General features: G+C 43.1%; 1 protein-coding gene and 1 pseudogene across 1 annotated transcript; one reads left to right on the top strand and one right to left on the bottom strand.

Moving 5' to 3' along the window:
* Positions 1-276: 276 nt before the first annotated feature.
* Positions 277-2,222, top strand: LOC139408061 (kelch repeat and BTB domain-containing protein 11-like; annotated as a pseudogene).
* A 9,520-nt stretch (positions 2,223-11,742) lies between these two features.
* On the bottom strand, positions 11,743-15,448 carry LOC139407855 (C-C chemokine receptor type 6-like). Its single transcript, XM_071151724.1, has 2 exons — positions 15,407-15,448; positions 11,743-13,254 (listed from the first exon to the last, which is right to left on the bottom strand). The coding sequence occupies exon 2, from the start codon at positions 13,246-13,248 to the stop codon at positions 12,064-12,066; it is 1,185 nt and encodes a 394-aa protein (XP_071007825.1). The 5' UTR covers positions 13,249-13,254; positions 15,407-15,448; the 3' UTR covers positions 11,743-12,063.
* Positions 15,449-17,622: the final 2,174 nt, after the last annotated feature.

Genomic DNA, 17,622 nt, shown 5'->3' with positions numbered 1-17,622 from the left:
ACTTCATTGGAAATATCCCCTAGATGAAAGATCCAGAGAGAATAACAATTTTGGGCACAATGTATTACGTAGACTAATGGACCACTTTTTATTTCACTAGGCAAGTCAGTTAAGAACACATTCTTATTTACAATGACGGCCTATCCCGGCCAAACCCGGACGACGTTGGGCCAATTGTGCGCTGCCCTATGAGACTCCCAATCACGGCCGGATTCAGCCTGGATTCGAACCAGGGACTGTAAAACCGCTGCGCCACTCGGGAGCCCACTTGTTGAAATGGATAATGCTGTCATGGGTCTTAGATGTTATAATGGTAGCCCACCAAGGAATGGCTCAGTAAATGCAAATGAAGATCGAATGCATGGGTCAGCCATGAATGAGAACCCCCCAACCCCACATATCAACAAAGAGCAGCACTGTTCAATAGAGCCCGATGCGGTGGAGGAGAACTGCCGCGCGCAAGTGAACGTGGCGCACAGCTTGGGCTTTTCCTCTTCTAACTGGATGACGAAACGAAAACACGGAGTGCATCTCTCGTGTGTTAAATCAGCGGTGAAGCTGTGAACGGTCAGTGTTAGATTCATAAAGCGAGTTCCCGGGCGGGGCAGAGGGAGGGGAGGTCTGCGCCTATCACCTTTTGTATCTGCACGGAAGCACAGCCAGCACATGAGCGCGGACAGACGGCTGTGCGGGGAGAGAGCGACCCAGAAGCTACACAGGGAAACCAAGCACCGCAGTCCAGGCAGGAAGGATGGGGATGTGGGAACGGCGTCTGTGCTTCTGGAGATAAGTCTGATTTAGTGATTCAAGTGTCTGGAAAGAAACTTGAAGCGCATAAAGCCGTTTTGGCTGAGAAAAGTGACTATTTCAAGGCGCGGCAGTTCCGAGACGTATGCCGATTAAAGGGGGTGAGTTTTAAGACTTTGACAATATTGGTGGATTACATTTACTCGTACCGAATGCAGGTTAGTAAGGTTAATATTGCAGAGGTCGTCACCCGGGCTAAAGTGTTATACATTCTTTTCGCAGTTCAAGCTGCTGTCGATAAAATGTCGGAGCAGATTACCGATGAGAACTGCTATGAGATTTTGACATTAGCCAAAAGTCAATGTATCGGTGAATTGAAGCAGAAAGCCTACAAGCACATGAGTGACAATTTATTGGAAATACTGCGTGATCCTGCTGTCTATGGGCGTTTGACCGGAGGGGAGAGAGAGCTGATTCTCACTATGAGAATGGAGGGAAAGAGGGCGTTGGTGGTGGCTGAAATCAACGAGGTGTATGACCGCGCCGGGAGCAGACCTCCAAGCCGTGAGAACAGTCGCCCCCAGAGCCCTCTATCGATGGTGTCCCTGGAGGAGAACCATGTGATTTACTATTACAACGAGGAGACAAAGGACTGGAAAGTGCTGACGAAGATGCCGGATGAAATCAACACAAAGGGCTCTGGGATATGCACCATGTACAATTATCTATTCGTAGCAGGTGGAATCAAAGTGCAGGGCGACAAAGGCAAAGTCTCAGACAAGGTGTTCTGCTACAACCCTCTCACTGACAGCTGGAGCGAAATACGACCGCTCACCCAGGGTCGGTCTCAGCTCAAACTGGTGTCCATGGATGGGTACCTGTTTGCAATCGGAGGGGAGTGTCTCTTCACGGTGGAGAAATACGATCCTCGCACTGACAGATGGAGCCCTGTGGCGCCGCTACCAAAAGGGGCGTTCGCTGTTGCGCACGAGGCAACGACCTGTAATGGAGAGCTGTTCGTATCCGGAGGCTCTCTCTTTTATCGTCTGCTAAGATATGACAATAGAAGAGCTGACTGGGAGGAATGCCCGTTCAACAACAGCAGGAAGAAATCCACCGACATGGTGGCGTTCAAAAACTTCATCTACAGGTTTGACGTCAACCGTGACTATGGCGTCAACGTGTTCAAATACAACACTGTGGTGAAAATATGGCATGACAGTGCGTCCCTGGAGCAGACCAACCCCTTGCCCTTTCGCTGTGCTGTCATTGGCAACACTATTTACTGTGTGAACAAGTCCCAAACATTGCAGTTTGTTGTGGAAGAGGAGAATGAACAGTTTTTGCCTGAGGCAGAAGCACTCAAAGCACCTGTAGAGGCTAAAGGCGCCCTTGTTCCATTTGTCCTGTCTCTGCCCAAGACAGCCTGAGACAGAATAATGAACAATATTTACCTATTTTTGGAGACTCACTAAAGTGGCCTCAGAAATGTCATTTGAGGACAAAATATGTTGTGTTTGATAAAAGACTGTGATAAGAATGATACATTAAATAATTTGTCCATTTTCATGAACAGTATTTGTAATTCCTACCAGAGGACACTAATATTGTGATAGGCTTCTCTTATCTTGCCTCTATGGCTATACACTTCAACAGCTCTACAGAAACAATGTAGCCTACTGTATAGACCTAGGTGATGTCAATAGGCAGAACTTTTTCATCAACAGCACTGCCAAAGCAATATTTATTCCCAAGTGTTTATAATTCAATGTCAATATAACTATTGCATGATTCAAATAGTTTTCCTCTCTGAGAGTATTACCTGTTATTACTAAGTGGAAACATTGCCGTGTTCTTTCTTAGAGTAGGAATAAAACGTGTTGCAAAGCAGCTTTTGCCAAAGGCAGGGGAGATATACACAATGGGAGATAACAGGGATCCCTGTTGATTTAATATAACCTAGCTACTATGACTTTATTACAGGGAATGATAGAACATCCCATCATATGGTAAAGGATTAGCAGCATCAAGAAACCGATTTGAATGTCTAAGGAAAGTCTGGTTTGAGTGGCTATATTGTCTATTAGTCTGTGGCCTGGATAATGACATGAATTTCTCACATTACTGTAAGTATGGCATCTTTAGATGGACTTGTCTTCCAAACCCTCTCAGCCCTGATGCCCTGACCACAGGCGGACAGTCTCATTTTGGAGCTGGACATATAGACACATAATGCCAACTCTCCAAAATGTGCTGAGTTAGGCACTAAACATATTTGTGAGATTCATGTTTTTTGACACCTTATAGTATTTATTTTTTTTACACTTTTCACCCGTGTCCGCGGCGATTGTGCAATAGTTTATTTATCAATACATCAATGGACAGCAGTTTGTGAAACGAATGTACTCGACAGCATGTTGTGAAATTCACAGTTGGGATAGTTGCTGTTGCTGCACAGCTTCCTTTTATTTATTTAAACTTAATTAACCTTCCTTATAGAGCGCCTGGAGAGGGCTAAGGCTGTTTACAGCAGGACCAGGGCTAAGGCTGTTTACAACAGGACCAGGGCTAAGGCTGTTTACAACAGGACCAGGGCTAAGGCTGTTTACAGCAGGACCAGGGCTAAGGCTGTTTACAACAGGACCAGGGCTAAGGCTGTTTACAACAGGACCAGGGCTAAGGCTGTTTACAACAGGACCAGGGCTAAGGCTGTTTACAGCAGGACCAGGGCTAAAGCTGTTTACAACAGGACCAGGGCTAAGGCTGTTTACAGCAGGACCAGGGCTAAGGCTGTTTACAGCAGGATCAGGGCTAAGGCTGTTTACAACAGGACCAGGGCTAAGGCTGTTTACAACAGGACCAGGGCTAAGGCTGTTTACAACAGGACCAGGGCTAAGGCTGTTTACAACAGGACCAGGGCTAAGGGCTAAGGCTGTTTACAACAGGACCAGGGCTAAGGCTGTTTACAACAGGACCAGGGCTAAGGCTGTTTACAACAGGACCAGGGCTAAGGCTGTTTACAACAGGACCAGGGCTAAGGCTGTTTACAACAGGACCAGGGCTAAGGCTGTTTACAACAGGACCAGGGCTAAGGCTGTTTACAACAGGACCAGGGCTAAGGCTGTTTACAACTGGACCAGGGCTAAGGCTGTTTACAACTGGACCAGGGCTAAGGCTGTTTACAACTGGACCAGGGCTAAGGCTGTTTACAACAGGACCAGGGCTAAGGCTGTTTACAGCAGGACCAGGGCTAAGGCTGTTTACAACAGGACCAGGGCTAAGGCTGTTTACAACAGGACCAGGGCTAAGGCTGTTTACAACAGGACCAGGGCTAAGGCTGTTTACAACAGGACCAGGGCTAAGGCTGTTTACAACAGGACCAGGGCTAAGGCTCTTTACAACAGGACCAGGGCTAAGGCTGTTTACAACAGGACCAGGGCTAAGGCTGTTTACAACAGGACCAGGGCTAAGGCTGTTTACAGCAGGACCAGGGCTTTGCTCCAATGTGTGCTTTGCCTGGTCACCCAGTCCAGCCAGCAGGGACAAAGAGAGGGTAATTCACTCAAGACTCAAGGGGAAAAGACTCGCTGTGAAATGAGAATATGACCTTGTCTGTCTGTCTGCCAGTGAATCAAAACGCACGCACGCACGCACGCACACACACACACACACACACACACGGTGTGAGGCCTGTGACTTGCTGCCAAGTCTCGGTGGGCCCATATGCTGATGGTCTCTGCCCTAAGGTGTGCCATGTCTACTTACTGTGGGAGCCTATAGGCTCTAACAATAGAATCAATAATCCCCTCACCTCTCTGTTATAGTAATAGATCCTGTTTCAAAGGAATGACATTCAAAGACATGAAGTCACCCTTACAGTATGTCGTTATTTTATCCTGTTCAGTGAAGAGTGCACCTTTGAAAATGTAGCTGCCTTTCCGTGCCGCACCCATTGCTGAGGGCAAGGCTAGGTTTTAATGTACTGTAACTTCAAGCCCTATCTTCCTCTGTCTTTTAGGGTGTTTCTTACTGCAATAAAACCCTTTTTTGATTATATAAAAAAAACGTTATTGATTATTATTTTTGTTTTTATATGACAAAGATCCCGCCGCTAAGGTCTATATTCATCTTGCTGCTGGATCTAATCAAAAGTCTTCATGAATGAGCATGCTGTGTGAGTTATTAAGTTTATGCTGTGTGAGTTAAGTTTATGCTGTGTGAAGTTTATGTGGACCAAGGCAATCGTACTGCCGAACGAATGGCCATAGGCTAATAATACTAATTCAAGGCTTGTGAGCTTGTGAGTGATGGTGTTGGGTGTTTCAGTATGTTTGAATTGCTGTAATAAAAATAGTTATTTGGATCTCCCACCTGTTCGCTGGCTGGCTGTTTATTTCATGTTTATGGTTTGACAGCTTCAACGGTTTTCAATCATACCTTATTTATCTGCTGTATGACAGCCTTTCAACTCCAAACCAACCACATTCACTACTGTAGTGGTGCATAGGACATGATCAATTATATTGATGTTTGGTGTGTTAACGTACTGACTCATTTACGGATGTAGGGTTCCTGCACACAAACATACTGTTTCTTTGTCAAATTGTCAAAGATTTCAGCCGCCAAAGTCATAGACTTTTCTCTCTGCTACTGGATGGCAAGCGCTACCGTCGGACCAAGTCTGGAACCAACAAAACCCAGAACAGCTTCTACCACCAAGCCATATTACTGCTAAATAGTTAAATAGTTAACCAAATAGCTACCCGGACTATCTGCATTGACCCTTTTTTCACAATGTTTTTTGTTTCATCACATACGCTGCTGCTACTGTTTATTATCTATCCCTTCATTCCTAGGTACAGTTTCGGAAGTTTACGTCGGAAGTTTAAGTCGGAAGTTTACATACACCTTAGCCAAATACATTTAAACTCAGTTTTTCACAATTCCTGGCATTTAATCCTAGTAAATATTCCCTGTTTTAGGTCAGTTAGGATCACCACTTTATTTTAAGAATGTGAAATGTCATAATAATAGTATAGAGATGTCACACCCTGGTCTTAGTATTTTGTGTTTTCTTTATTATTTTGGTCAGGCCAGGGTGTGACATGGGTTATTTATGTGGTGTGTTTTGTCTTGGGGTTTTTGTAGGTCATGGGATTGTGGTTAGTGGGGTTGTTTAGAATAGTCATGGCTGCCTAGAGTGGTTCTCAATCAGAGGCAGGTGTTTATCATTGTCTCTGATTGGGAACCATATTTAGGCAGCCATATTCTTTGAGTGTTTCGTGGGTGATTGTTCCTGTCTCCTGTGTCAGTGTTTGTACCACACAGGATTGGTTTCGGGTTGTCACATTTATTGTTTTGTAGTTTGTTCATATATAGTTTTCCTTATTAAAAAACCATGAACTTCAACCACGCTGCGTATTGGTCCGCCTCTCCTTCGACGGAGGCTTCTGCCATCGTGGAGGCCATTTTGCATCTCTGCAAACCCCTGGTCAGACCGGAGCAGATGTGTAATTCTAATTCTTATCATAATTTATATATTTAGCCAGGATCTGCCGGAACCACCAGTCAGCCAGGATCTGCCAGAACCACCAGCCAGCCAGGATCTGCCAGAGCCATCAACCTGCCTGAGCTTCCTCTCAGTCCTGAGCTTCCCCTCAGTCCTGAGCTTCCCCTCAGTCCTGAGCTTCCCCTCAGTCCTGAGCTTCCCCTCAGTCCTGAGCTTCCCCTCAGTCCTGAGCTTCCCCTCAGTCCTGAGCTACCCTTCAGTCCTGAGCTACCCTTCAGTCCTGAGCTACCCTTCAGTCTTGAGCTACCCTTCAGTCTTGAGCTATCCCTCAGTCCCGAGCGGTCCCTCAGTCCGGAGCTGCCCCTCAGTCCAGTGGGGCCCTTGGTTAGGTTTACTAGGCCAAGGTTGGCGGCGAGGGTTGCCAATTTAAGGACGCGATGCATGCAGACTAAGACTTTGTTGAAGTGGGGTCCACGTCCTGCGCCGGAGCCGCCACCGTGGACAGACGCCCACCCGGACCCTCCCCTATAGGTTTAGGTGTGCGGCCGGGAGTCCGCACCTTGGGGGGGGGGAGGAGGACATTTCTCCAAAAAGTACCATCGTTCTGTCACGCCCTGGTCTTAGTATTTTGTGTTTTCTTTATTATTTTGGTCAGGCCAGGGTGTGACATGGGTTATTTATGTGGTGTGTTTTGTCTTGGTGTTTTTGTTTCATGGGATTGTGGTTAGTGGGGTTGTTTAGAATAGTCTATGGCTGCCTGGAGTGGTTCTCAATCAGAGGCAGGTGTTTATCATTGTCTCTGATTGGGAACCATATTTAGGCAGCCATATTCTTTGAGTGTTTCGTGGGTGATTGTTCCTGTCTCCTGTGTCAGTACCAAACGGGACGAGTTTCGGGTTTTCACATTTATTGTTTTGTAGTTTATTCATGTATAGTTTTCCTTATTAAAAAACCATGAACTTCAACCATGCTGCGTATTGGTCCGCCTCTCCTTCGACGGAAGAATCCTGTTTACAATAATTATTTTTTTCAGCTTTTATTTATTTCATCACATTCCTAGTGGGTCAGAAGTTTACATGCACTCAATTAGTATTTGGTAGCATTGCCTTTAAATTGTTTAACTTGGGTCAAACGTTTCAGGTAGCCTTCCACAAGCTTCCCACAATAAGTTGGATGAATTTTTGACCCATGCCTCCTGACAGAGCTGGTGTAACTGAGTCAGGTTTGTAGGCCTCTTTGCTCACACACACGCTTTTTCCGTTCTGCCCACATTTTCTATAGGATTGACGTCAGGGCTTTGTGATGGCCACTCCAATACGTTGACTTTGTTGTCCTTAAGCCATTTTGCCTCAACATTGGAAGTATGCTTGGGGTCATTGTCCATTTCGAGGACACATTTGCAACCAAGCTTTAACTTCCTGACTGATGTCTTGAGATATTGCTTCAATATACCCACATAATTTCCCTACCTCATGATGCCATCTATTTTGTGAAGTGCACCAGTCCCTCATTATGGCCAAACAGTTCTATTTTTGTTTCATCAGACCGGAGGACATTTCTCCAAAAAGTACCATCTTTGTCCCCATGTGCAGTTGCAAACCGTAGTCTGGCTATTTTTATGGCGGTTTTGGAGCAGTGGCTTCTTCCTTGCTGACCTGCCTTTCAGGTTATATCAATATAGGACTTGTTTTACTGTGGATATAGATACTTTGGTACCTGTTTCCTCCATCTTCACAAGGTCCTTTGCTGTTCTGGGTTTGATTTGAACTTTTCGCACCAAAGTACATTCATCTCTAGGAGACAGAACGCGTCTCCTTCCTGAGCTGTATGACGGCTGTGTGGTCCCATGGCGTTTATACCTGCATACTATTGTTTGTACAGATGAACGTGGTACCTTCAGGCGTTTGGAAATTGCTTCCAAGGATGAACCAGACTTGTGGAGGTCTACAATTTTTTTCTGAGGTCTTGGCTGATTTCTTTTGATTTTCCCATGATGTCAAGCAGAGACACTGAGTTTTAAGGTAGGCTTTGAAATACATCCACAGGTACACCTGCAATTGACTCAAATGATGTCAATTAGCCAATCAGAAGCTTCTAAAGCCATGACATAATTTTCTGGATTTTTCCACGCTGTTTAAAGGCACAGTCAACTTAGTGTATGTAAACTTCTGACCCACTGGAATTGTGAAACAGTATTAGTCTATAAATAAATCTGTTTGCCAAATTTGGCACCTGTCCCATGTCTTATTCGACTAGTAGTTGTTCTGAAATTTTTATTGCCTACATTTTACTCCAATGTTTAATATAACACACATACACACATACAGTGGGGCAAAAAAAATATTTTGTCAGCCACCAATTGTGCAAGTTCTCCCACTTAAAAATATGAGAGAGGCCTGTAATTTTCATCATCTTCAACTATGACAGACAAAACGAGATAAAAAAATCCAGAAAATCACATTGTAGGATTTTTTATGATTTTATTTGCAAATTATGGTGGAAAATAAGTATTTGGTCAATAACAAATGTTTATCTCAATATTTTGTTATATACCCTTTCTTGGCAATGTCAGAGGTCAAACGTTTTCTGTAAGTCTTCACAAGGTTTTCACACACTGTTGCTGGTATTTTGGCCCATTCCTCCATGCAGATCTCCTCTAGAGCAGTGATGTTTTGAGGCTGTTGCTGGGCAACACAGACTTTCAACTCCCTCCAAAGATTTTCTATGGGGTTGAGATCTGGAGACTGGCTAGGCCACTCCAGGACCTTGAAATGCTTCTTACGAAGCCACTCCTTCGTTGCCCGGGCAGTGTGTTTGGGATCATTGTTATGCTGAAAGACCCAGCCACGTTTCATCTTCAATGCCCTTGCTGATGGAAGAAGGTTTTCACTCAAAATCTCACGATACATGGCCCCATTCATTCTTTCCTTTACACGGATCAGTCGTCCTGGTCCCTTTGCAGAAAAACAGCCCCAAAGCATGATGTTTCCACCCCCATGCTTCACAGTAGGTTCGGTGTTCTTTGGATGCAACTCAGCATTCTTTGTCCTCCAAACAGTTCAGTTTTAACCAAAAAGTTATATTTTGGTTTGATCTGACCATATGACATTCTCCCAATCTTCTTCTGGATCATCCAAATGCTCTCTAGCAAACTTCAGACGGGCCTGGACATGTACTGGCTTAAGCAGGGGGACACGTCTGGCACTGCAGGATTTGAGTCCCTGGCGGCATAGTGTGTTAGTGATGGTAGGCTTTGTTACTTTGGTCCCAGCTCTCTGCAGGTCATTCACTAGGTCCCTCCATGTGGTTCTGGGATTTTTGCTCACCGTTCTTGTGATCATTTTGACCCCACAGCGTGAGATCTTCCGTGGAGCCCCAGATCGAGGGAGATTATCAGTGGTCTTGTATGTCTTCCATTTCCTAATAATTGCTCCCACAGTTGATTTCTTCAAACCAAGCTGCTTACCTATTGCAGATTCAGTCTTCCCAGCCTGGTGCAGGTCTACAATTTTGTTTCTGGTGTCCTTTGACACCTCTTTGGTCTTGGCCATAGTGGAGTTTGGAGTGTGACTGTTTGAGGTTGTGGACAGGTGTCTTTTATACTGATAACAAGTTCAAACAGGTGCCATTAATACAGTTAACGAGTGGAGGACAGAGGAGCCTCTTAAAGAAGAAGTTACAGGCCTGTGAGAGCCAGAAATCGTGCTTGTTTGTAGGTGACCAAATACAAATAAAAATCCTACAATGTGATTTTCTGGATTTTTTTTCTCATTTTGTCTGTCACAGTTGAAGTGTACCTATGATGAAAATTACAGGCCTCTCTCATCTTTTTAGTGGGAGAACTTGCACAATTGGTGGCTGACTAAATACTTTTTTGCCCCACTGTACATTAATTATTCATTTTGGTTGCCTATCCTGATATGAAGTTTTTTCTATAGAAAGTATTTGACTCTAGCCACAAAATTAAGGAAATTAGAAGGGGGGGTTGGCAAGGCTATTTGATTGCCTGCCGAAATTCTCCCCCCATTCTATCTTGGGACTGCAAGACTTGGCACACTTCATAATCATTTTGGTAGCTCATGTTGACCAGTAGTGTGTGCCACAGAAAGTATTTGACCCTAGCCACAAAATTAAGGAAATTAGAAGATGGGGGAGGATTGCGGCAAGGCTATTTTCTTGCTATCTCAACTAGCAAGCAAGTCGCAGGCATGAAGAATTGAGTGTGTGCGCATTCATGCGACGAATTCTGTCAGGGAGAGCTTTTCGGCACAACACCCCAACACCCAAAATGAGCACAGCTAACTATTTCAGTCCAAGTCCAGCATCGATCAATTCGCTTCATGAGTTGGCCTTGGAAGCTGAACTGACACTATTTATTGCCATGGGAATAGAGGAGGACTTGGCAGTTGTTCTCACAGCCATGTGGCTTGCGTGATGGTGTGACTTGCGCAGGAGACGCATAATGTTTGCCAAATACAGTTTGTTTTATCCACTTGGTCAAACCAAGGTTACATTTCACAATATCTCCTTTGTACTAAAACTATATCAAATCAAATTGTATTGGTCACATACACATATTAGGCAGATGTTATTGCAGGAGTAGTATAAGTTACATTACTTAAAAATCACAGGAGGATGGATAGTGGCACCTTAACTGGGGAGAACGGACTAGTGGTAATGACTGGAGTGGAATCAGTGGAATGTATCAAATACATCAAATACATGGTTTCCAAGTGTTTGATACCATTCCATTTACTCCATTCCAGTCATTATTATGAGCCGTCCTCCCCTCAGCAGCCTCCTGTGTTGAAAATAGGACGATTGTTTCGTTTTAAATATTTAAAATGACATAAGAAATGTTGGTTAATTACAAATTATGATTTTAATAATTGAATCAGGGGTGTCATATATGCTTAGTCATGATTAAAGATGAATTGTTGATAAAGATAGGTTGAGGGCAGAGTCATGAACACAACAGATCCCCGCAGAAGCTTCTCACAACTGTACACCAGGTATTACATAGAGACAGACAATTACATTAGGACCTTTAATTAGCAAGTGAGCACAAATGACAGCAATCAAGCCTCAAAGGTTGTAAACCGGCAACAATTGTAACATTACGTTGACAAGAGCATGCACTAACTAAATAGTGCATATGAGGCTGCCTGTCCTATGAACCAATTACCTAAGGCAATAACATAATTTCACTCAAATCAAATATGACCTAGTATTTGGCTTTCTTAAACAACAATACTGCCTTATCTTTGTAGAACTCACTTAATTCTAGGGAAGCTGTCTCCGCACTGATTTTACAACGCTTCATTCCAGACTGTGTAGAGACATAGTGTAAAGAGTGTAAATGGCCCCATCTACTGGGTAACAATAACAACGCTGTTACTTCTACTAATTGTGAGCAGTTTGCCATGGCTGAAACCCAAATTACACAGTATTGTCCTTCCGTTAATAAATACATTAGGAAATTAATATAGGCCATAAAAAAGTATTTTTTATTTCGTCTTTCAAAATACATTCAAACACAGACATAAACCACAATTGTGCATTAACCAAAGACAGAACTGCATAAAAGCAACAACCGATATATCATATTCATAAACAATAAACAGCAAGTAGAAACAGTTGTCATTACAGTAGTTATCATTTAAATAAACACTTTTGTTATTTTACATTGATTATTCCATGTAAGGCTTATGGAAACATTCAATAAAGATGGCATAGGTACATTGATAAATGTATCAGACGGCGCTAGGGTTCACAGCAGTAGCAGTCTCCACCACAGGGTCTCGTCCTCACATGGTGAAAGAAGATGCGTTGTCTGTAGAGGATCCATCCATAGACCTGCGGACAGTGGAGACATACATCTCTGACGTGACCCTCGAGAAGCGTCGGGAATTCATGACCCTCTTCCCAATGCACCACACATCCTCCACAATCTTCCTGAAGTGGTTCCTGAACTTCACCCCGATGAAGGCGTATAGGACCGGGTTGAGGCAGCAGTGCAGGTAGGCCACCGTTTCTGTCACTGTCTTGGCCACTTCGGTGGTATCCACCTGACTGCAGGTCTGGATCTGGAACTTGTTGACCGTGTCGTAGAGCAGTGCGGCGTTGTAGGGCAGATGACAGATGATAAACACGACCACCACAGCCAGCACCACGCGCACCGCCTTGTGCCTCTGGAAGTTCTTGGCACGCAGCAGCGTGACAATGATGTTGGCGTAGCAGAAGCCCATGACCAACAGGGGCAGGAAGAAGCCCACCGCCATCTGGGTGCTCGGGACCAGGATCTTCATCTGACGGGCCGTGGCGTTGTCTGGGAACCTGAAGTTGCAGACTACATAGTCCTCCTCCTCCTCCTCTAAGAATATGGTGTTCTCCAGATCAAACAGTGTTGTAGCATTGTTGTTATCATAGTTGTCATAATAATTTCCAATGGTGCTGTGTGCAGGCACATAACGCTCGTAGTAAACAAAGGTGGGGACAGAGAGGAGCAGGGCCAGGCTCCAGACTGCAGCGCAGATGATGCGGCTGTAGATCAGGGAGCGGAGCCGGAAGGAGCGACGGGCCTGGACAATAGCAATGTAGCGGTCAGTGCTAATACAAGCTAACAACAGCATGCCACTGTACAGGTTGACGCTGTAGGCCCCACGGAGAACCTTACAGGCCACCATCCCCATGGCCCAGTCACTCTGCTCATTGTAGATGATCAGGGGTAGAGCCACCACAAACAGCATGTCTGCTATGGCCACGTTCAGAAGGTAAACGTCCGTCATGGACTTGGCCTTCTTGTAGAAGGCGTAGGTGACGATCACCAGGATGTTGCCCAGTAAACCCAGGATACAGATGACAGAGTGGATGTAGAGTCGCACCACTCTCTCCACACTGTTGTTTTCTTCCATATTACATGGCTCCACCCAATCATAGTCATACGCCACTGAATTGTTAACTGTTTCCTCTGCATTATCCGTATAGTTCATTTTCTCCTATGGATAAATAGAGAGAGCACTCAGAGAAGAACAGGTCTTTAATTTAATAACACACTTGGAATTTATTTCAACATACAATGTGTACTCATGGCACCCCCCCAAAAAAAGCATTTCTGTTTTATTGAAATGTATCCTATCACTATCAACTACTGTATACGTATATTATTTTAACTACAAAGCAAAATTCTGATTGTAGTTAATTAACATCCTTACAAAAGTGTGACTGAAGTAATCTGGAGTCAAATAGGGTTGGCAATGTGGTGCGATTCAGAGAAAGGAAATTTGCAGAGAACCAGGTCACATAACCCCAATCTTGCTTGAGTGACCCAAATTCTTCTTTAAATGCAAGAGTGTGGTTAAGTATCTAAAGTGCACAACTGGGGTTGGCTTTCAATGACACACAGTAATTCATGTCAGTATTGCGACTTTTAGGGGAATGCTGGCATTATCAATTGGCAGTTCATTGTACATTTGTCATTTTAAAAAATCTGTGTTTTGAATATAAAAATGTCTCAATGCTATTGACAAAGACATTCAATTGTTGTTCTGCTTCTGGTTGTTGTTCCTATTATTCACTTCTGCATGGTGGCTGTTCCCAAAGCATAAAGACGACAGCAAAGCAAGAATGGTTGGATTTTCCATCTCGCCTGACTTCCCTAATCAAATGGCAACTGAAGCACATGATCATCTAAGTGGATATTGAAGAAATTAATGTATGTACAAGGAGCATTGTGAGTTCTTATGAAGCTAATTGGATATCTAGAAATTATATCAGATGTATGCATGGAAAATAATTTTATGTATACCTTCATCCATGTTAGTTTACTCAAACATACTGTATTTCCCCTTTCATTCTTATATAACATCCCCCACCACCTGCTAGAAGTGAAGACATACAGTACATCCACATACCTTACTGTTTTCTACACATCCCTCTGAGGTCTTCTAAAGGTACATCCACTGGCTTTATTTTCTTTTTCTCTTCTGACCTATTAGTGATGGTGGCTTAACTACAACCATGTAGGTTCTTTCATGTTGGCTGTGAAGGATCAATCTGGGCCAGACAGCCTAGTCAAAGGCTTTTGCATAGGATATGTTGTAGAATATGTTTTGTGGGACATTGCTTATTCTCTGCGGTGAGGTTCCCCTTTCCTAGCTGCAGAGTGTATGCATACATTTCAGCAAGACCCTGAGATTTCGGGGGATTTATTCCCAGGTTGTTAGTTCAGAACGTGTAATAAACCTAAACAACAAATACAAGCAGTCTCACGTAGCATGGACCTATTGCACACAAGTATCTGTTTTCAGTGGTGTAAAGTACTTAAGTAAACATACTTTTTTTTTAAATATTTTTTTTTGAGTATCTGTACTTTACTTTACTATTTATTTTGACTACTTTTACTTCACTACATTCCTAAAGAAAATAATGTACTTTTTACTCAATATATTTTCTGACACCCAGAAGTACTCGTCACATTTTGAATGCTTAGCAGCACAGGGAAATGGTCCTATTCACACTTATCAAGAGAACATCCCTGGTCATCCCTACTTCCTCTGATCTGGTGGACTAAAGACAAATGCTTTATTTGTACATTGTCTGCTGTGTGTTGGTGTGCCCGTCTATCCATAAATAAAAATAAGAAACAAGAATATTGTGCCGTCTGGTTGGTTTAATATAAGGAATAAAAATGATTCATACTTTTACTTTTGATACTTAAGTATATTTAAAACCAAATACTTTTACTCAAGAATGACAATTGAGTACTTTTTCCTAGGGTGACAGACTGTTATGATAGAAAAACGTACTTTTGTGAAATGAATGGTAATTAAAATTGTATAATGTAGACAATTACATTTCAGACAATACAGTCAAAAAGTAGAACTGAAACGAGTTGCAAACAACTGTGTTAATTTCAGGTATGACATGTTTAGAAATTAACTGATTTTATTACAATACACACAATGTAATCTACAGTAAGATCTAGTTGAATGTCATGTTAACAAATAAAGATTAAAGTGCATGTTGAACATATTTAACCCAGCAGTTTTCCTTACATTAAGAACAGTAAATTATATATTTTATTAAACAAACATGGTAAGATTGCTTAAGTCACATATTATCCCATGTATTGTGTAAGAGAGGACTTACCAGAATAACGGAGTAATCGTTTCAAAAGACTCTTGGGACTATTCTAAGCCAAGTTTGAAAGGAAGCTGTGAACCTCAGAATCTCTCAATTAGAGAAAACAGGAAGAAGTCAAGTTGTTCTCTGTTTGATCAACCTAGACTGTCAGCTGTGGAACCAAGCAGTGTCGCAGCATGCACTTGACGTTCTCAAATAACCTGTTGGCTGACACCTGCAGATCACACGATCTGAGCAGAAGAACTCAAGAAACATGCTCATTACACCTTAACTCTTTATTGACCTTTGAAACATATTGACTGTTGATTGCTCACTTCTATTCATTCAACTTCCTTGAATATTAGGTACACTGGAAACAGTGTGCATTATTTTGCAGACATGCATTACATGGGGGATAAAGTCTCAAAGAACTTGATATTTAGCAAAGCGGTGTCACTGATTAGTACTATCATGTGAATAAAGCATACATACATTTTACAGTGCCTTTGAAAAGTATTCATACCCCTTGACTTATTCCACATTTTGTTACAGTCCAAATTAAAAATGTATTGAAAGTATATTTTTTCTCTCACCCATCTACACACAATACCCCATAATGACAAAGTGAAAACATGTTTTTAGAAATGTTTGCTATTTTATTTGAAATAGAGAAATATCTCATTTACATAAGTATTCACACCCGAGTTAATACGTTGTACAAGCATCTTAGGCAGTGATTACAGCTGTGAGTCTTTCTAGAGAAGTCTAAGAGCGTTCCGCACCTGGATTGCACAACATTTGCCCATTATTCTTTTCAAAATTCGGTCAAATTATACTGACAGTTCATATAATGAAATCAGTCGATTTAAATACATGCGTTAGGCTCTAATCTATGGACTTCACATGACTGGGTATACAAATAAGCATCTTTTGGTCACAGGCGTGAATCAGAACACCAGTCAGTATCTTGTGTGACCACCATTTGCCTCATGCAGCGTGACACTTCTTCGCATAGAGTTGATCATGCTTTTGATTGTGGAATGCTTTCCCACCACTCCTCAATGGCTGTGAGAAGTTGCTGGATATTGGTGGGAACTGGAACACGCGGTCGTACGGGTCGATCCAGAGCATCCCAAACCTGCTCAGTGGGTGACGTGGTGAATATGCAGGCCATGGAAGAACTGGGATATTTTCAGCTTTCAGGAAGTGTGTACAGTTCCTTGCAACATGGGGCAGTGCATTATCATGCTGAAACATGAGGTGGTGGCGGTGGATAAATGGCACGACAATGGGCCTCAGGATCTCATCACTGATCTCTGTGCATTCAAATTGCCATGTTTAAAATGCAATTGTGTTTGATGTCCGTAGCTTATGCCTGCCCATACCATAATCCCACTGTGGGGCACTTTGTTCACAATGTTGACATCAGCAAACCTGCTCGCCCACACAACGCACGTGGTCTGCTGCTGTGAGGCCGGTTGGATGTACTGACAAATACTCTAAAATTACGTTGGAGGCGGCTTATGGTAGAGAAGTAAACATTAAATTCTCTGGCAACAGCTCTGGTGGACATTCTTGCAGTCCAGCATGCCAATTGCAAGCTCCCTCAAAACTTGAGACATCTGCAGCATTGTGTTGTGACAAAATTGCACATTTTAAAGTGGCCTTTTGTCCCCAGCACAAGGTGCACATGTGTAATGTTCATTCTGTTGTATTAGCTCCTTGATATGCTAAACCAGTCCCGTGGAAGGATCATTTTGGCAAAGGAGAAATGCTCACTAACATGGATGTTAACAAATTTGTGCACAAAAGTTGAGAAATGTTCTATTATTTCAGCTCATAAAACACGGGACCAACACTTTACATGTTACCTAATAACAGTTTCAGACGATTCTTGGAGCTCCCGCATGCGTATTGTAATTTACAACCCTGTGGCACCAGGACAAAAAATAAATAAACACAATGCCACAGTTCTCAAGTTGAGGGAGCATGCAATTGGCATGCTGACTGTAGGAATGCCCACCAGAACTGTTGCCAGAGAATTGAATGTTTTAGAGAATTTGGCAGTATGTCCAACTGGCCTCACAACCACAGAACACATGTATGGGCGAGGGGTTTGCTGATGTCAACGTTGTGAACACAGCGCCTGATGGTGGAGGTGGGGTTATGGTATGGGAAGGCAGGCATAAGCTACGGACAACAAACACAATTGCATTTTATTGATGGCAATTTGAATGTACAGA

This window comes from Oncorhynchus clarkii, chromosome 4 (genome assembly GCF_045791955.1).
Source record: "Oncorhynchus clarkii lewisi isolate Uvic-CL-2024 chromosome 4, UVic_Ocla_1.0, whole genome shotgun sequence".
NCBI classification, from domain to species: domain Eukaryota; kingdom Metazoa; phylum Chordata; class Actinopteri; order Salmoniformes; family Salmonidae; genus Oncorhynchus; species Oncorhynchus clarkii.
The sequence above is the reverse complement of the archived record's forward strand: the minus strand, read 5'-3'. Positions and strand labels throughout refer to the sequence as shown.

What these genes read in the sequence shown, in the direction of transcription:
- LOC139407855 (XM_071151724.1), bottom strand. Translation starts at nt 13,248, where the DNA reads ATGAACTATACGGATAATGCAGAGGAAACAGTTAACAATTCAGTGGCG.